Source organism: Hetaerina americana, unplaced genomic scaffold (genome assembly GCF_022747635.1).
Source record: "Hetaerina americana unplaced genomic scaffold, ioHetAmer1.1.p SCAF_1, whole genome shotgun sequence".
Classification (NCBI taxonomy): Eukaryota; Metazoa; Arthropoda; class Insecta; order Odonata; family Calopterygidae; genus Hetaerina; species Hetaerina americana.
In genome coordinates, this window is record NW_027286069.1 from 43,677,683 (window position 1) to 43,698,736 (window position 21,054).

General features: G+C 35.3%; 1 protein-coding gene across 6 annotated transcripts in view; it reads right to left on the minus strand.

Annotated features, from left to right (window-relative positions):
• The window catches only part of poe (E3 ubiquitin-protein ligase-like protein poe), a 133,652-nt gene that overhangs the window by 83,179 nt on the left and 29,419 nt on the right, over positions 1-21,054 (minus strand). For 5 of the 6 annotated variants that reach the window (XM_071589141.1, XM_071589156.1, XM_071589148.1 and 2 more), the window contains exons 19-29: positions 19,466-19,579; positions 18,924-19,170; positions 16,561-16,724; positions 16,166-16,434; positions 14,976-15,132; positions 13,979-14,238; positions 11,538-11,856; positions 9,000-9,191; positions 6,474-6,777; positions 4,910-5,128; positions 2,882-3,173 (exon numbers count right to left, since the gene is read on the minus strand). In XM_071589141.1, the coding sequence (XP_071445242.1) occupies positions 2,882-3,173; positions 4,910-5,128; positions 6,474-6,777; positions 9,000-9,191; positions 11,538-11,856; positions 13,979-14,238; positions 14,976-15,132; positions 16,166-16,434; positions 16,561-16,724; positions 18,924-19,170; positions 19,466-19,579 (2,537 nt within the window). The remainder of the gene's footprint in view (positions 1-2,881; positions 3,174-4,909; positions 5,129-6,473; positions 6,778-8,999; positions 9,192-11,537; positions 11,857-13,978; positions 14,239-14,975; positions 15,133-16,165; positions 16,435-16,560; positions 16,725-18,923; positions 19,171-19,465; positions 19,580-21,054) is intronic. The other variant, XM_071589166.1, reaches the window with a different exon arrangement.

The following is a 21,054-nucleotide window of genomic DNA, read 5'->3' on the forward strand; positions in this document are numbered from 1 at the left end:
ATTCTTAGTCATATTCTTCATTTCTTTTAACATTCATATTATTGTCGTAGCAACTTAATTCAGCTGCATAAAAGTCATCCATTCATTCTTCTTCGCTGAAAGTGGACAAAAAGTCATCATTGAGAGCATTAGGTTAAAAATTAAAACAAAATGTTGGCACAGTTTATTAGTCTCCAGGTTTTATCTAGATTAAAATTTAGTTTTTAGACATAATACGAGGGGAGGCCCCAAAAGTAACGGAAATTGGGCCGCGGTGGGGAGTGAGAGTGGGTGAAGCCTTTGTTCAGCCAAATGTACGTCAGGCTCACACCACCTGCGTCAGTATGCGCAGTGCTGTCACTGTGACAGGATTGGTCCGTCTGTGAGAGCTGTTTCAGTGAAACAACTTTTTTCATTTCAGCAAAAAACGTGATGGCGGATTATCAAGAGCAAGGCGCTGCAGTGAAATTTTGTTTCCTGTAGGAGAAATAGGCCGCGGAAACTATTGTAATGCTCAACACTGCTTATGGGGAAGCTGCCCTTAGCAAACCCAGAGTCTGTGAGTGGTTTACAGGTTTTAAAAATGATGAAATGTCACTTGAAGACCAACCCCGTTCAGTCCGCCCTTCAACATCAAGAACTGACGAAAACGTCGACAAAATCAATGCCATCATTCGTGAAGACCGTCGCAGAACCATTGATCACCTCTGTGAGATGTCTGGAGTGTCATGGAGTTCAATTCAGAGGATTCTAGAGCAGATCTTTGGCACACAGGTGACTGGTTCTTCCATCATGACAACATGCCGGCTCATACCCCCCTCTCCATGATTCAATTGTTGACAAAAAATGGCATGACATCGATTGTGCACCCCCCCTACTCACCAGATTTAGCTCCCTGTGACTTCTTTTTGTTCCCCAGACTCAAAAGGGACATGAAAAGAAAGCGTTTTGACAATGTGGAGGAGGTAAAACAAATATCACTAGGCGGCCTAAAGGACATCCCGATAAATGAATTTCAGAAGTGTTTCAAACAATGGAAGCACTGTTTGGAGAAGTGCATTGTGGTAAATGGGGAATACTTTGAAGGTGAACAAAATTTAATGTAAATATATTGAGAACTAAAGAATCTATAACAACATTCCTGTTATTTTTGGGTCCCACCTGGTAAACCTGAGTACCTGTGAGTGGATTTTCCATTTCGCAGTATATATTTTATCTTCTGAGCACCTCAATATTTTAATAAAATTACTATTGTAAAGATAATTAAATGCTTTGAAACTTCGACATACTTTTTAAAAAAATATTAGTTTGAAATACCTGGGCTTTCTTAAAAGATTTTAATTTCATAAAATAAAGTCATTAGTATTTGATGTTCTTGAATTCAACCATTTTTTTGCTATCTGTATTTTAGCATTGTTTCCCAACGCATTCACTAACCTTGAGAATTCCATATTCTCCTTTAAGGTAAGCAAATACATAGAAATACAGAGCTTCACTATGCAACAACAAGTCATTAACTATCTACGCAGCATTATTTTCATCAATACCAAATGAAGATTATGCATCTCCATCAGCATTCATTGGTCAATACTCATCCTTTGCCAGTCGTTTGTTTTTTCCTGGCTGCGTGATTGGTATAACTTTCTGAGGAAAATATATTCTCCTATTCACATGATGGTAGTTTTTGTAAAACTATAATTCTACCCTATAAAAATGGATGAAAAATAGAAAATAATGTACTTCCCATTGCTATAAAAGACAAATTAATCAAAAAAGAAAAAGGAGAGGTTCTGTAAATATCCACTTATATTACAACCATATTTTTGGTAATCAGTGTTTTTCATTTTTGTATTTCAGATATCCTAGTTTTTTGTTTACCCATGCGTCATCATGCATCCATTAACACAGATAATCGAGGATTTACTGTGAATGAAACTATGTCCTATCTAATTAATGTAAGATCTTTTTGCGAATAAATGATATAATACCATGGATAAATTGCAGTCATTGTAAGAGTGATGAGAGAACAATAATTTGGGAAAGACACATACAATACCAATTATATTTGATTACTTCTACCTAATGATGACATTAACTAATACAATATCAATAATTAGGTAAGAATTATTTCATGCTGAACTTGTGTTGTGTTAGACAATGCAAAATGTAAGAAGAGGAAAACAGCATCAATTACAACCATATTTAAACTTATGCAAATTGCATTTTTTTTCTAACACTACTAGAATACACAATTTTAATCTATATAATGCTTTTGCAAGGGGTCTACTCCAGATGAAATAACACCATGGGTCACCTTAAAGACATTTTAACTGGAGACAAAGAAGCTGAATAATGGGTTGCTGAACGAGATTACTCATCTGTATAAAAACCTGTATATTATGCATAAATTTACCTAATGATGTTTCTATGCATAAGTAGTTGTTTGAATAATCAATCCCTGACAGGATAAATGAAGGCTATATCTTGTGAATCCTTTTGAAAATATATCTTACATTCAAGTAAAGCATATAAAGCAGAGAGAAGAGAAGGGCAAAAATGTTTAAGAATTGAAAATGACTAAAGTAGAGGATGCTTCCATCTTAGGCCTATTGTACCTATTTTCCAGCCTTGAAAGAATTTCATTTTCTCTCCCAAATAAAAATTTATCAGAAATCTGCAGTGCAGAATAAGATTTATGAACTGCCTTTTGCCAAACAACTCAGCACAAGTGTGAAGAACATTCAACAATCTTTGCAAATCAGAGAAATTAGTAAAACCAGAAAATAATTCAACTTAAACTAGAAGATTTGTGGCACACTGTAATCATTTAAACTTTAAAAGCTACAAATAATGTGAAATAAAGGTGCATTAAATGCCTAGAAAATCAGTTCAAAGTACTGACCAAGTTGTCGAGCTAAGGCTTGCCGCTGACTGCTCCTTTCATCCATGACTTTTTCTCCTAAGTGTCCCGCTCCACTCCCTTCATTTTGGCCAGCATTTGCAGTAGTACCGGAAGATCCAGCTGGAGTAACAACTGTTGAGGGAAGAGGTGAAGAGGCCCTCCTAACACCACGACTACTTGCAGATGTTCTGCTAGCAACTTGCTGCGGTGTTTCAGAAACACTGCTCGAATATGTTGATGAACCACTGGATATGGCATGGTCCGCTGCTTGGGGACTCCTTTTCACCAAAGCCTACATAAATATAATACGCATTGCTCAGCATTAATTTGTCACACACTGACCTCCCATGGTGTACCAGAGATTAACTTAGTAAGAGTTGAAAACTCACTCAAGGTGAGACCTTTGCCTTCATGTTTCTAAATAATGCTCAAATCTACATCTGTGCATTACGCTGCTCAAACTAAATTTGATGGGGGATTATGACATGAGCCATAAATAGAGAAGCCTGTAAAGGTTAATGTGTCAGTACGTCACTCTTGACGTTGTGATAGTGAATAAAATGAGGGAAACAAATCACAACCAATTGGTTTATCAGTCTCTCTCTCCTATCGTGCCATTATTTTGGAAACTACAACGGCAACCAAGGAGTTTGGATTAATTTATCAATGTTATGCGTAAAATCACATGATCAAAACCAGACTAATAAATTAACTTAAGTCCATAGGTACTCCCAACCCAGGGTCCACAGGGCCACAAAGGGGACACTTCATGGGAAACCAACATGAAGCATGGAAAACTGGGGAAACAGAAAAATTCTAAACCACCCTTAAACGATTTCCACAGGCATTTACTGAAATATAATGTATAGTAAACCATTGGTTAAGAGCATTAGGCTAATGATAGGAGGGTCTGGAGTCAATTCTCTGTGATGCCTCAGAACATCTCCAGCTTCAATCAAGCTGTTGATTCTACAAATACTACATCTTGTAAAATGAAGGTTTTAATAGGAGGGTTTTATCCCTAGAGACTATGTATATCCCCAGCATTACCCAATTAATACGACTTTTTGGGTTGGGTATGCATTTTAATACATTGATTCATGGAAAAATCTGGATTTGGCTCCTTCATAGAGCTTACAAAAGAGAACTAAATGTATCAACCAAAATTAATTGCATTGTTTGGAACCAGGACCTTAAAGAGTGGACAAACTATCAAAGAAGATTGTAACACAAGTACTGTAAGATGTGATAGGTAAATAATTCCAACCATGAGGGGCAGTCAAATGAAAGCCTAACAGATGAACAAACTAGACAGGTCCCCCACACCAACAAGAACATAACCCAACAACTGCATCAACCTGTGAGTTGTCACCAAACAGTTCTCCTACCACAGCGATGACAGCATCGATACATAACAACAGTATTGAAACCTTTCAAGTCGATTGTTTTATGGAGGATGTTCAGTTTTCATTTGACTACCCCTTTTAATTTGCTTTTAAACTAGAGACCTATATATTTTTACAAGGAAGAGCTCTCCTCTACAACAGAATCCAAAATGGATTTATTATTTATAAAAGAATAAAAATGCTTAATTATTTCAGACATTTGCAGTAAAATGTTGAACAAAAATCTGTTTAAGAAAAGAAATATACTCTATTATGCAATGTCATGAATAGGTATTAAACATTTTTCGCCTTCATTCACCAATATTTTTGATTACGATGCTTATTTTTCATGAATTGCCATCAGCAATAAAAATTAGGCATTCATATAAATTTTAAAGGTTGCAATTCATATAAATTTTAAATATTTGCCCAGCATCAGTCATTCAGCATGAAATTTTAGCAATATTATAATCAAATTTACAAATAAAAACTATTTTCTTGCTAACTCTTGCAAAAATAATTGCCCATTTCATAAAAAATAAAGAACAAACTAACACTGTTCCTGGCTCAACTTTGTATTTTGCTTTTTGTATTCTTCATTTAATTCACTGTATCTATTTTTATGCTTAAAAAAATCATTTACCTGGCATGATGCATCTTCCTTAGCACCACAGTCGCAGAAGAAATTTCCGTATTTTGCATATGTCAAATCATGTCCGCGATGACAAACTTTGGCACAAACAGTGCAAACACCAACACCATCTACCATTCGACAAGTATGGCAATGATACCAATGTTGGTTCATAAATTCTTTTGCAGTGACAGTAAAAGTGCACAATTTCCCACATAAGCTATCTTCATCCTAAGAAACAGGAAATTTCCAATAAATTAATTAGGCTTTAGTTATGTACATGAAAAAATTGCAAAAGGATTATAAATCAGTTGAATTAATGAGAAGATCAAAATAGGATATTCAATATCATTATAGCTGACCAAGATATTGCTAGTTTCTCAATAACAATTTTGGGGAAAAGTTTTGACAGGGGCCCATAGGTAAATGGCCTGAACCACAAATTTTTACTTAGACAAGGCCAGGTTTAATTTTCAGAGTGTGAGTAATAAAAACAAGGTATCACTGCACTGCAATTTATTCTAATGTTAAGGAGTTCCCTTAAAAGTTACACGCAACTCTTACCAATACTATGCACCAATACTGCACATATTCTCACCAATACTATGAAACCTCAAGTACATAACATGCTTAATTTACATAATCCTTTTAAGTACATAATTGCTTATTATTCTTGTGGTTATTGACTACAATTAAAGCAATTAAACATTCAAAACTTTGTTTCTGGACTCAAAATTTATGTAACTATCTCTGTCCCATGGAAATAATGAACTGATTTTATTGTATTTTTTCCAAGTCTCATTCATAACTCTATGTATCAATATCGTGTGCATTGGTTTATTTAAACCAGTTTTTGCTAATATAGCTATTATCAAGGTGTAGGCAGAATTGAATTTTTTAAATCACCATAGAATAAGTCATCTGCCAGTGCAGTAATCTTAACTGTGATGAAATAAATTACAAGGATAGTCCCAAAATATTTTTATCCGAGTGAATATTATGCTGTATATTTTTGTGGAAAATTCTGAGCAGAAGGCAATGCAGTTATATCAAAAGAAAACCTGCTTTGGAAACTATGCATCAATGCCATCTTTGCCCTGTGATCACACATGAAGCAAGAACTCAATCTGCCCCTGAACCGCCTAGATCAGCAACATTCTTCCATAAAATTCATTAATGTGGTGGAAGCAAATAGTCAGTCAACTGCCCTTCCAGGATGTGCTGGTGAGCACGTGACCATATGAAAGTCTTGGCCACTCAGTATAAACAGCATTGCACGGATAAAGTTTAGAGATTAGTATTTGGACGCTCAATCACATCACCATCTTGCTCAAAAAGACTCACCAGAAACTACTAATGCTATTTTAAATAAATTAATAATTACCAAATTATATGCAGCATGAATTCTGAGAGAACTTCAAAAAAGAATGCACATGAACTTTAAGACAATTGAGGGCGGGATCCCAAAAGGCATCCATTAGGACTTAATACCACTTTCAATTTACAAATGTGAATTACTACATACTTACACTATAAAATATCACATAATTGGAAAAACACTTTTGAATATGCTTACAGAATCTTCACCACCACTTTCTTCATCCTCGGCTCCCATTTCTTCAACCCAATCCAGGTCAAGGAAATCACTGCTACTGGCAAAAGTTGATGTAGCCCCTCCACCCTGTGCCATTTCTGCCCCTTCACATGGAGGAGATGACAAGGCCTCCGCAGATGAAGTTCTTGGCGGACACATATCTTCAACCACATCCCCTACATATGCAAGAAGCTGACATGCCGATTCCATCATGGCTCGATGGCATGCATTGGAACCATTGGTTTCCATCTTTTTGGCAAAGTCCACATTGGTCAAGTATTCCTTGCTGAAAGGTAAAAGGTACTTATGAAGTCAATGATGTGGTTCACATGTTAATAAATGTCAGACACTTTCAGTGAATAAAATTAAAAGTATAATTTTTCAGACATTTCTGGAAACGGCATTATTTACAGCTCAAATTTCTCCACCGGGGTAAGAATATAAACGATGAAATTAAAAATATGGTACAACATAAATTACCCAAGGTATTGCAATGAAGGACTCAAGAGACCAGTTTTTATTCCCTCATTTTTAGTGGAAAGCTATGCCGAAATTTCCTATGCCTCTTCTGAAGAACTATTTTGTTATTTTTTCCAATCATTTCATTTACTTAATTGTTCATTCCGTTCACTATTCAACAGCATTTCACAAGGCCCCTTCATAGTGAGTATTGAGTATGTTATGCTATTATTCCACTTAGGCATACGTATCAATACCATATTTTTATAGAGCTTACTTTATAACCCAAAATCAATAAAGTAAAACCTCATTAGTTCAGTTCTGCTTAATTTGAAATACATTGAAACCTATGTATTTCAAAGGCCCAGGAGAAAAAATTGTAAATTTAGATATACGTATAATTAAGGTTTAGAGAGAAAAACGCCTCATACGGGTACTCACGTGTTTCTATGTTAAATATCTGGCAGGATTAAGACAAAATAATAATATGAACAACAATTTCTTCCAAAGAAACTGCAGGAGAACCACAACAGTAACTATTAATGGAGTCATCCGCTAATATGGATTTCAACGCAACAATTTCAGAGTGTAAAAATCATTTGCCTTGACTGGGATTTGAACCAGGATCCCTCAATGTCCGGTCGAGTGCTTTAGCCAATTAAGCCATCGAGGCAAATTTCAGAGAAAAATTTCTTCTTTCAATCAGGTTCAGTAGATTGAAATCAAATAAGGCTAGACACTGAAAAACTATGATTTCTCACAGACAAAGGTTTCCCTCAAAATATTATTTTGTATATTGACATGAACTTTTTGAAAAATCACCAGCTCCTGCTGGTGAGGATTATGGTGGGATTTTTAATGTTTTTAGTTGCTTTCAAACTTTAAAAAGCAATATTCAAAAAATTACATGAAACTCTAACCACCAATAGCTGTGATATCATTTAAAGTGTTATCTAACAGCTCCCACAAAAAAAAGATCATGTTATGTCATGTATTTCCGATTACCGCACCTGCACATAACGTTTTCCTGATCATTTCAAAACATGAGTAACACAGATCTTAATAGATAAAATTTTAGCAAAGCATACTTTAATGAACTGATACATGCACAAAAAAACACAGCATTGAATGAAATATAAGAAAAAAGATACAATAAAAATTGGCTCATTGTCTCCTTGGGACAATATAATTTTACTTTTAAATTCAGGTTTCAAAAATTGCACGAGGTTTTGATTGCATTGCTTGTTTGAAGCGCTATCTGGGATAGAAAATATTACATACATTCGAGGATTATGTAAATTTGGGATCTGTAAATTTGAAGCTTCACTGTATAGCATACTGAGAATCTAAGAACATTCCCTGACCAAAGATAATTCTTTTCTTCTTAGCATAGATAAAGTAAGATGTGTCTACAATAAAATTTGAAATCATGGCATATTCTATCACACACATTTAGCTTATTCTGAAACCTTTCCGCAAAATAGATCATCATTAGACATTTACATTTTGCAAAGTTTCTAACGTCCATTACAATGGCATCATTAATCCGAGTTCTATTTCTAGAAAAATATACCCATTTTTTTTATAAAATTTCCTTTCACTTGGTTAACAACAATGATATTAAAATAATGTTGGAGATTATATGAACAGAAGCAGTATCTTGACCCTTAATTGTTCAATGTATGAATTTTTGATGCATTATTTATTGGTCAACTGAATGCTTGACTTACTCAAGTACAGCTTCAAAGTGATTATAGCACTTTCTATGCCCATTATCCCATGATTACCTCAATCTCCCTCTTTAATGCCTTAATCGAACCTATTATATGCCAGTACATCCTTGTTCACTGGTCAATCAATGATGACCCACCATGATAGTGAAATTATAACATTTTTAAACTTTAATTTTTGTAGAACTGGTATTTCTCACAATTTCCATAGTTAGGTGCCATTAGCCACACCTACTACTCTAAATCATACCTGCCCCTATGAGATTTTACTCTTAATGATAGAAAAATCTTTATGAAAATATAACTAATTCAAACATACCACTGATTCAGCCATTCAGTTGATGCCTTGAAAAGTTTCAGGTGGCCAACTCCTGAACTATGGCCAGCCAAAGTTATCATAGCACTCATTAGTTGAGTGAATCCAACACCCTCAAGTGGTGGTGAAAGCATGAAGGAACCAAATGGAATCATTGTGCTGAGCAGCTTTTCCGTAACATTTTCATTCACCTTGCTGTAAATAAAATATTTACAAAAAATAAAGTACTTAGTCTACGATTGACAGATATATGAATTATTTAGAGCAATATCCTTGCATACTTCATTTTTACATGTATATCATTATACACATACATTATTTATAATTCATATTCTCCTATTAATATTATTATGCATCAAATATATAATTTGGCAATGTGATAAAACCCGGAAGGAGATCTAATGTTGAGTTTTTAATGAACTAAACATTGGTTACAGAAATCTGAATAAGCACTCCCAAAAATCACAAATCATGACTTAGTACATGGGCAATATTAGCATATAGGGGATACTCTCCCTGAACCTCCCAATATGATCTAGCATTTTGAAATTTCTAAGAATTCAAATAATCCATCAAAATGAAAAGTAGTACAAGGTTTCACCACTAGATGTCTCTTGGCACTCTTTGAGTTACTGCTGTTGCGGATGCATTCATGTGCTTCTGTGAACTTTCAAATGGCTGATGCTAAGGAGTAATTAATTTCATTTCAAGCTCAAGGGAAATACAGCTGAAACCCACCACATGGTGAAGGTGAGCATGCCGTAAATCAAGCATTTCAAGGAAGGTTTACAGCGAGGTTATGAAGAGATTGAGGTAAAATGTCCGGCAACAGCTGGAATTATGGAAGAACAAAGACACTGCTTTGCCATAAAAATGCACCCACACAAACCTTGCTCACTGTTAAGGAATTCCCAGTAAAAAATAGCATGCTAATGGTTCCTCACCCTCCCTAATCTCCTGACCTAGCCTCCTATAACTTCTTCCTCTTCCCCAAAGTTAAAATCAATTTGAAAGGGCAACGTTTTAACTTCACTAAAGAGATCCAAGTGGAATCCCATCTGGTCTTACACATCCTATAAGCATTCAGACTTCCAGCAGTACTTCCAAAAACGAGAAAATCGCTAGGTTTGTATGCATATGGGAGGTGACAACTTTGAAGGTAATCGTGGAAATTAGGGTTTAAGGTTAGTTTTCTGAATTTTACAAGACAATTCTTGGAAATTTTGGGCAGCATCTCGCATACAATGAAGATTTTATATAAGTACAAATAGATCAATATTTTAATTGCTACCAATAACTCACACTAATCATAATTTCCTCAGTGATGAGTTCCGTTTCTACTCAGCAACATTGTAAGGTCTTTTGATGTGGTATTTTTTATCGATTTGGAGCGAAAGTAAAAATTCTAGCAATTCAAGCCATTCCAAAACAGATAGTTAACTTCGGAGAGTGAACTTGGTAATGTGCCTGAAGAGATAAATGCATGTAGTTCATTTAATTGTGATTCAGGTGATGAGTTTCTTGGATTTGAGTGATCTACCAATCCTATCATATATTTAAACATATGTGTATATAATACGACGTACTCTATGTATTCGTGAAGTACTATGCATTTGAATAAAGTACTACATGCTAGAATAAATGAAGTATAGAAATTATATGTTTATTCTTTTTCCCATGGATTTATGAGATGAAATAACTGTAAAAGTAGCAGATCTGTATAAAATAGAATACAATTAGGAAGTCATGCTTCCAGGCTAATTTGTTTTTGCAAGACGCTTCTCTAATTATTGTGTACATAGGCATGAAAATGTTTGGATTTTTTCAATTTTCATTACATAACGCACATTGCCATTTTCTCGATCATCTCAACACTTTTGTATAGATAACGTGCGCATTATTGATGGGAAAATATGGTAATAGTTAGCCAATTAGTTTCAAAAAGAGATTGTATTATGTTTCATAGGTGGGGCCTTCTGCTAAGTACTGCTCCTAAGACAAATTAAGTAGATTGAGGTAAGCACACCTAATTCAAAGAACTATTACTTGAGAGAAATACAGATAGTATGATTGCCTTTTTACTGCTTTTTTGCATGTCTTTTTACTTAGTTTTGTGGATGCATTATTTTTGCATAAAACAGAGTCATCCAGCAGAAGGTTCGTTAGGTAGCTGTAGGTTGAGTTTGCCATAACCAATACTAAGCCCAACAGCATGTGAAATGCACACATTAGGGTAGGGAGGACAGATCCTTTCCCTGTGCCATTTATGGTTACCCAGGAAGCTTTGGCACCCAAAAAAATACACAGCTCAGGTGAAGCTGATGGTGCTCCTCCGCTCAGTCATGCCTGGGAATCGAACCTAGTCTCCTGGGGTCCATTAAACCAAATCTTTCATCATCAAATTCTTATCTGCCAATCTTTCCAATTTTAACAAAATGTTCTTTTGGTTACTATTTTTGTGATTTTTTGCATTTGATTACAATTTTGCTGAGTGGAATTCCACGACTGAAGCTTTAAATTTTGACAAGTGAAGTCCCTCACCTGTTTTCCTTGACAAAGTATGTAACAATACTTTGTAGCAACTGATGGCATTCATTAACCATTTCTGCAGTAGTGGGATCATCATCTGTGGCCACATCTACCGATTCCATTGGTGCCACCGTGGCTGTTCCAGAAGCAGGCACCCTAGAAGAAGCATCTGGAAACATAATATCTTGAGCAGAACTTTCTGCCGTAGGACCTGCAGTGCCAAGCAGCATGAACCATAACCAATCCTGTAGTTTCTGTGAGTCTGTATCAGCTACATCTGCCAACGACTGGCATAACTTCTCCAAACTTGTATCTCCAGGCTTTTTGTCCACTGAATAATAAAAAATATTTATTGAATCAAAGTATATTTACTCAATTTTAAATAAATAAGTGGAATTTTAACGCAATGAGAGAACAAAATGCCCAAAAAATTACTTAAAGTATTAAGTTATCATTACTGCTGGTGATTTAATAATCACTCATCAGATAATTCCAGGGACATTCAGGATAATATAATCCTATCAATGTAGGTGTTTCATATCACCGGATTATATTTTAGGGCATTAAACATAGAATAATTAAATTTGTTTCATTTTAGATTTTTATGATTTCTTAAGATTTTCTTTGAATTAATTCACCAATCTATAGCAATAATATGTACAGTGAAATTCTGATATAATGAGAATGGCACATGATGAGAATCTCACTACAGTGAATAACACTTGAGGTACAGTTTATTGCACATTGATTTGCATATAAAATAATCTTTAACAGGCAAGCTGCGAGGGTGAATATTATTTGTCCATACAACTAAGATTCAATTTTAAGACTTCCAACTCTTAAACATCTTGAACCACTTGCAATATTGAATTACTATAATATATGCCATGTGTAAGCATTACTTATAAGGATTTACTTGTAAACATGAAAAGTCCGAGAGAATAATTAGTTCACAGTAGGCTCAGCACCTTGTGAATTACTTAATTAGAAATTATCATTATATATGAGGGTCATCCGGAAAGTAGTACCCGTTCGTGAAATAAAGACACAAAAGTAAATATTAACAAACATAAAAAATTTTATTTGAAAGAGGATACTTTAAACTACTTCTCAACATAATCTCCAAGCAAATTAAGGCATTTGTCATAACGTGTGACAAGTTTCTGTATTCCTGCTGCATAGTCCTTCGCCGCCAGCTCATTGAGATACGCGAGGGACCCATCTTGCACAAATTTTTGCATAATGCAGATGGTGTTTAACAATTTCATGAACAATTGTTCGAGAAACATTGGGAAAATGCTCACAGATGTCATCAATTGTGACGCGCCGATCGTTCCTCACGAATTCGTCAACTGAGCTCACCAGTTGGTCTGTAATGACAGACGGTCTCCCCGAACGCTCATCGTCGTGTGTGTTCCCCCTCCCCATGTTGAAGTTGCGACACCACCGCCGAACAGACGACTCGTCCATTACATTGTCTCCATACACCTCTTTTAATTGGCGATGAATATCACATGGGCGAACGTTTCTTGCATTGAGGAATTTAATCACTGCCCTCACTTCACAACTGGCGGCGTTCTCAATTTTTTTAAACATTGTAAACAATCACAGAAACAACACAGGCAATGCTAGCGTCACGCAACTTGGCTCAGAGAAGGCAGACAAGCCACTGAAGCTATCTGACCTCGTCCAGCGGCTACTCGCGTCGTCAGCACTTCATGCGGCACGAACGGGTACTACTTTCCGGATGACCCTCGTACCATACTCAGGATTCCATTGTACGGCAGTTTGATTTTCAAGAGCTACTTCATAATGCTAATACCCACAATGAGTTGTTTTGTACTTAATTAAGGTAACATTAAAAATTAATTCAGTAATATAATTATCAATTGAAGCCTTATTTTAAAAGTCACTAGGATGACTAGTTGATTTTTAAACTAACTGAGCTACTTAATATTGACAACTTTAACGGCAATTCACATCCTTTGGCCACCAGAAACATCATTTCAGATAAAAAGCATACTTAAAAACATCCCACAATTGCCAGGAATCAGTTCCTTAGAATCTGTTTAACACAAAAGAAGAATTATGTGTTGAGGTCAGTATTTGATAGAATTTGGTAAAGTTGGGTATTGGGCAGAGTTATGCAACTAATGTTCATTAAATTAAAGCATAAAATGAATATTAGAATATTATAATTTCCCGATATATATTCCACTTCACAAAATCAATGACAATTAGTGAATGTACTACATATTACTAAGTTTCTCAAACATATTCCTATACTGAGAGTAAAATGATTTTGAAGATCCAGCATATTAAATATTTACTCTCTTATTTAACTCCAACAGTGCCTAAATAAAGTAGCAAAACCTAATATTTACTGATCGCTTAAGGGTAATTAGCATTACTTCATGCACCAAAAACTGCCATAAATAACTTTTAAAACTCACATTGTTGAAACATTTTGTTGAAAAATTTGATGACTCTAGCACAGTATGCTCTGGAAACTCCTGGGTTTGTGACTGATAACAGCATCTTGACTAACTTTCTATCCTTGACATCACATCTGGTATTTTCAACTGTATCACCATCATCATCTTCAGATTTCATTGGAAAAAAGAATAAATCTATCGCCAGGCGACCTGGTGTCTTCTCCAGTAAATTTTCCATAAATCTCAGACATACCTGAAGGATTCGCTCACTCAAATGGCTGAAGGAGAAATAAGAACAATATTAAACAATGTTAAAAGAATGGAATACACATTAATTTGTAAACTTTTCATCATTTTGCCATGTGCAAAATTAAATGTGCAATGAATGGGGTTTAAAACATGAAGATTTGAATTATTATACACTATAATTCAAAATACTGTAAAAAAAGGAATAGATAACACTTCATAAAAGTATTACTATACATATATATTTGTGGTCACTAAATCAATGCTGACATATATATTTTCATTACTATTTCACAGAGGTATATGTGAATGAGAGTCATTATAACATAAGAATAGTATGTTCATAGCAAACATCTCCAAATTACATACATTTGCACTACAAGTAACCAAATTAAACTGACCCTGAAATAAAGCATGAGGGAAATGATGAAGTGGTAGGTAGATACTTATTTTATGGCTAACCGCTTAGTTAGCAACAAATGAGGACATTAGAAAGTCAATAAAACAAAAATAAAAGTTTGGAAAAGACAGCATTTCCAAAGTGTAGGAAAGGTAGGTAGGAGTAGGCTAATGAATATGGTAGTAGAATTAAGGGATGGCTATAAAGATGATTATAGGGACGAATCAGGTTCGTATACTTTCAAAATAAGTCTTTCAATCAAAATTTGCTATCGGGATACCTGATAAACAGAAAAAAATGGTAATAAATGAATAACACACTTTGAATTTTTAGTTGACATTATTTTCTATTTAGCTACCACCAACTTACTTGTCCTTGAGTGATGATAAGTGCCACTTCAGAAATATTTCATAAATACGTTCCAGCACCAGTAGGTAAGTACACCACTGCTGTTCCTCACTTAGAGAGCTTCCAGTGCATGCTGTCTTATTTCCAGCAGCATCTGACTCAGTAGATGATGTATTACCTGAAGCCAAATTATATTTCTGGGTTAGCACAAAATAAATTTATAAGAAAACTTTTTCTCTCACCTGAGAAGTTATTTCATGTAGTAGCCTATTGATTTTCAAGCAATAAAGAATTGTAACACTAAAAAGAGGAAGTTAACATGATACATAGAAGCCATTAGGAACTGTCTAAAAACTACCTTTAATAATATGAAACTTGTTCTGATGACAGTCATCTGGAATTTATTAAAACAGACGAACAAAAAACTATTAAGTGCACACTTCCATTTGTCAATTAAATTAATTAATGGAAAAAATATCATTGAATAATCTACAGCTATGAAGTCACAATTATGGATGGGATGGTGTTATTTTACTTATCAAAGTACAACTTTGACAAAAGGTAACAAATAAGGCAATACTTCGATTAAAGGTTTCTAAATGTTAAGCAGGACCATTATGCTCACTTCTTTCAATTATTTTTCTGGGATCCCTTCTTTCACTTAGATTAATTTTTACTAATCACCCAAATTTCTCTGCCTTACTCATTTCTCCTCTCCGGCTATAGTGACAATCTACTTGTAATATTATCAAAATCCAAGAGCCTACCAGCCCTTTATAGGGTTGATGTAGGTAATTAACATAACTATCTTTTCCCATGTAATCCAGCCCAGAGTTTAAACATTTGGATATACTTGTGCTAATAAGAACTTTTAGAAATAAAGTGAACTGTCGAGATAAGAAACCACTGAATAACAACAGGGATTGACATAAGATGTAGAACAGGACCTCTGATGATTACGAAAACTGATTTTATTTTTCCAAGGAAGGAATCAAAAATTGCAATTGATATAGCTATAAAATACTATCTTTTAATTTCATTAGAGTAAACCCTGAATAAATGTATGATCACTCACTCATTCCTACAATCTCATGCCAGTGTTAGATCAAAAAAGGTTCATAAATGCTGCTATTATTGAAAGACAGGCAACATATATGCAACTGTGCAAGGGACAGTCCAATATGAGTGAAACATTTATGCATGAGACATACCAGGCATCTCAGACTGAGTGGCTGGCTCTGTATTTGGTTCACTGCTCTTGGCAGCCGTGGGAGGGGTCATTGTACCATTGGCATTGGCTGATGCACTTGTGGGTGGCAATGATGCCACCTCCCCCAAAAGCATTCTAATACAGCTAGAGGCAGCCTCTGCTTCGGATGCTGTGCAGGCATCAAGAGTGATGGGAAGCAAAACCTGCAGAGCCCTCTCCTGTAGCTTGCATGGCAGCGGCCATGCTGTACCACCACACTCCTTCTCTATTCTGAGGATATATTAATGAAACCAGCACCATAAAATCTCTGATAATACACATTACCCATACCACAGGAATCTAATGTTTAAGATAAATTAAGAGCACTTTACTTAGAAATTAATCATGTATACTCACCCAATTAACTGTGACACAAAAGACACTAGTAAATGAAGAAGATGACGCAGAGATGGATTAATGCTGAAGTTAGCATCCCAGGATAAAGTGGACACATGGGTAGTGACAATATTGATTATCAGCTGATCCAATGGCAGATTGTCAGCATTGACAGCTATATTTTTCTGCAAAATAAATACAACATATTCTACCTAGTATCACTGAATCATCAATTAGAATTCAAAAATCGGATTAGAAAAATTTTTTATTAGAAAGGTGTGGGGTGATATATCTTTAGCATGATCTCTAGTTTTAAATAATATCACACAGTAGCCATATGCCTAAAGAATAAAAGAAAAATGTAAAAAATTAGTTGAATCCTGATTTTATAATCTCCCATTTGATGTTTACCACGGTGTAATCCACATTTCCATTGCTTCCAACTGAGCCTTTTCCCTCTTTCCCAATGTCCAAGTTTTGCATTCATGTAATAATGTACTCCAAATAAACATTTTTGCAAAGGATTTCCTAATTTCCAATTTCATGTTTGTTTCCTAAAAGATTTTTTTTATTTTCATATGCCTTCTTAGCCAAGGCTATCCTTATTATACTTGTGTATAATAAGCATTATACCTATGTGATAGCTATTGTTTTAATTTTTATTGCTGATAAAGTTTTATTGTCTTATACCAAGGGTGTTAATATAAAATTTATTAATACTATTACCCACATTTAAGGAACAAAATTGTTATCCCTAGACAGACATTGCTCCAAAATAAGAAAGATATAAAGTAAAACAATGTCATTATGGAACACAAAAAAATGAAAAATGTGATTTGAAAACATGTCTAAAACATGTAATTTATGAACCAATAAACATCATCACCAGCAATAAAAGACTATTTATGCATTAAGTAAGTTTTGTCTGTTCAGTGCTGTCAATTTTCTACATAACTTCACCAACCAATTTACTACGAGGGTCATCCGGAAAGTAGTACCCGTTCGTGAAATAAAGACACAAAAGTAAATATTAACAAACATAAAAAATTTTATTTGAAAGAGGATACTTTAAACTACTTCTCAACATAATCTCCAAGCAAATTAAGGCATTTGTCATAACGTGTGACAAGTTTCTGTATTCCTGCTGCATAGTCCTTCGCCGCCAGCTCATTGAGATACGCGAGGGACCCATCTTGCACAAATTTTTGCATAATGCAGATGGTGTTTAACAATTTCATGAACAATTGTTCGAGAAACATTGGGAAAATGCTCACAGATGTCATCAATTGTGACGCGCCGATCGTTCCTCACGAATTCGTCAACTGAGCTCACCAGTTGGTCTGTAATGACAGACGGTCTCTCCGAACGCTCATCGTCGTGTGTGTTCCCCCTCCCCATGTTGAAGTTGCGACACCACCGCCGAACAGACGACTCGTCCATTACATTGTCTCCATACACCTCCTTTAATTGGCGATGAATATCACATGGGCGAACGTTTCTTGCATTGAGGAATTTAATCACTGCCCTCACTTCACAACTGGCGGCGTTCTCAATTTTTTTAAACATTGTAAACAATCACAGAAACAACACAGGCAATGCTAGCGTCACGCAACTTGGCTCAGAGAAGGCAGACAAGCCACTGAAGCTATCTGACCTCGTCCAGCGGCTACTCGCGTCGTCAGCACTTCATGCGGCACGAACGGGTGCTACTTTCCGGATGACCCTCGTATATAACTTTACTATAATTTACTTATATAACTTTCTGGGACTAGCATAGCACGTATTTACACAAATATGTACATGAATAGCTTAGATTTTAGGTTAAATGTGCTAATAGAATTTAACTTCACAGCTTAGTAAAAAAGTTTTACAAATTATATGATGGATAAAAGGGTAGTAAGTTTTACTTAATGGCAGGACAATGTTGGTTCATTCATAACATCCATATTTATAAGTTCAACAGATTCAGGCTTGAGGTCGTGGAAGTTCATCATAATGAAATAAGGACAATTTGCACTTTTCCACAGTTTAAACTGTGGAAAAGTGCAAATTGTCCTTATTTCATTATCCATATTTATAATCTAAAGAGAAAGCTCTATGAAAAAATAACACTGTCAGTCCCACGTTTTCAATTGGGAGAAATATGAATGCTAAATTAAACAACTAGAAGAAATTATTACCATGAAGTATCACCTTATATGGTCCAGTAGAGAGATTGAATATGTTATTCTGCTTATTACAGGTATGCTTTTAAAGATTTAAGTGTCTTGATTTGATTCCAAGCACTGCAGTTAATTTATATCACAGAAAGTATGCGTGCCAGAAATGAAATTAAAATTATCCCTAGTTTGTGCTGGGTGGGACATAATGAAATTACTACTAACCTCAGCATTCCACCATTCCAAGGCATCGCGTACTGAAGTTGGAAGAAGAGGTGACAAGGCTGTAGCTAGGGAACTACTACCAGAGACAACAGCTGATCTAATTGACAGGACAGTGGCATAAGTCTGCACTTCTTCCTCATAAGCGCCCCACCAGTTAGATTGACGCCGCAATGGGGTAGCATTGCCTTCTTCTTCTGCAGCTAGCTGTGGCTCACTACTTTCAAGAGCTTCATGAAGTAGACTAGATCTGGAGATAAAATGAAATATTCAAACCCACTCTTGTACACAGGTAGTAAAATGACAACTGAAATAATACAATAAGAAGAAAGGGAATGCATTGAGGTAATGAGTTGAACCTTGTGTCTATATTGCTACTATCAAATTATTGCATCACTCATCTCTGAAGCCAAAAGTTGGAGATAATGGTAAAGATTATATTTTTTAGTGAGAATTTCAAAGATTTTCTAATGATTACATTGTTGCAAAGGCATGCTTTGACTCTGTGATCTACAAACAAGATTGAGAATCTTAAATTACTATACCTGCAGCAAGCAACAATCCATTCTATTAAGTCTAATACATGTGGAAGAAGATCACGTGCAAGTTCATCATGATTTTGTTGCTGAAGTGATTCACCAGGACTCTGAGTAGCACCCCTATGGAAAATCAAAGAGCAGATGTAAATAAATGATCATTCTGTCAACGAAAATTTTTATTTCTAGATCACATTAGGGTCATTAAATTGCAAAAATCATATTTCATAGGATTATTTAGGAAATCTACCACTTAAGATAAGATTTTGATGGACACAACAATCAAATATTTTGTTTCTCCGAACTTGATACCCTTCATGTGCCTGGGTATCTTATTGCTGGTGCTTTTGCCTCGATTAATGCACAAAAATGGTGGTGATTTGATTCTACTTTCTGAATGCTTTTCTCATACTCCCAATTGGTTTCTTGTACCAATGTCTCAATGAAGAACAAATATTTGAAACCTTTGTTCCGTTTCAAAGCGGATACTACTGCTTTTTAAGTAACACCTTTTTTTTATTTGACTAAAAGTGACTTCTGCGTTTTCCTTACCATGACTCTTTTATAATAATTACAGGCAACTTCAATTGTAATTTTATATATGATTCCGAAGCTAAATAGGAATTTATGGATTTACTAACTTCATTTAACGTCTGTCCCACCAAGAGTGAACCTACTAGAGTGAGCGCTAGTTCTCAAACCGTTTTAAATAATGCAGTCACTAATATCAACCTATCAACGTTTTCAAATAAATAACATTTGTGCTCAACTAACAGATCACTACCCACTTCTTTCTACAATTGCTGTGTCCACGTTGAACAAAAGTAAAAAACACTACTAAAGGTATTACAACATGAATACTACTACTCTGATCACAACATGAACATCTTTTGTGAATTATTAAATTCCCATGTTCAGTTTCGGTAATTTTCATGCGGCATTAACACCATAGTTATTTGAATCCCCACTTCCCTGAAGACTATCGATTACTCGGCTAGGCTCATTTTGGCATCTCTAATGAAGATAACCTGAGAGGGTAAAAATAGAAAGCTCTAGGACTTCAGCACTTCAGTAGAATTTCAGGCATAATGTCGCTGATGACAGTTTTAATAGCTCTTTCCTTTATACTTATACGTTCTCATCATTAGTTCTTAAACCCTAACTTTAACTTTCATAATGGAAGGATTTTTTAGTGCATGCAAATGATCAGGCTCTCAGTGCTATCAATAGATGAAATTAAGAAGACTGTCACAGAAGGGTTGTTGAGGAAAGATAGTTTGGCCTCCAGAAGTAAGGGAGGACAAATCAGTTCAACAAGAATAAAATGAAAGGTGTTCACAATCTCATTTCAGAGTTTATCTTGAAGTTCTGTAACCAAACAAGTCCCAGTGGGTTGGTTGTCTTACTAGAAGATCACAGGTGTCAGCAATGTTTTAGGTTGGCATTCTAAGCATCCAGAATGCCTGGTTGTTCCGAAATTATTGAATGCTGAATTAGACCTTTCCCTACCCCTCAACACTTTCTCATGCGACTGCATTATGCAATGCATAGCTATCATCTCCCTTACTAATAGGCCCAAATCCTCGAGAAAACATCAA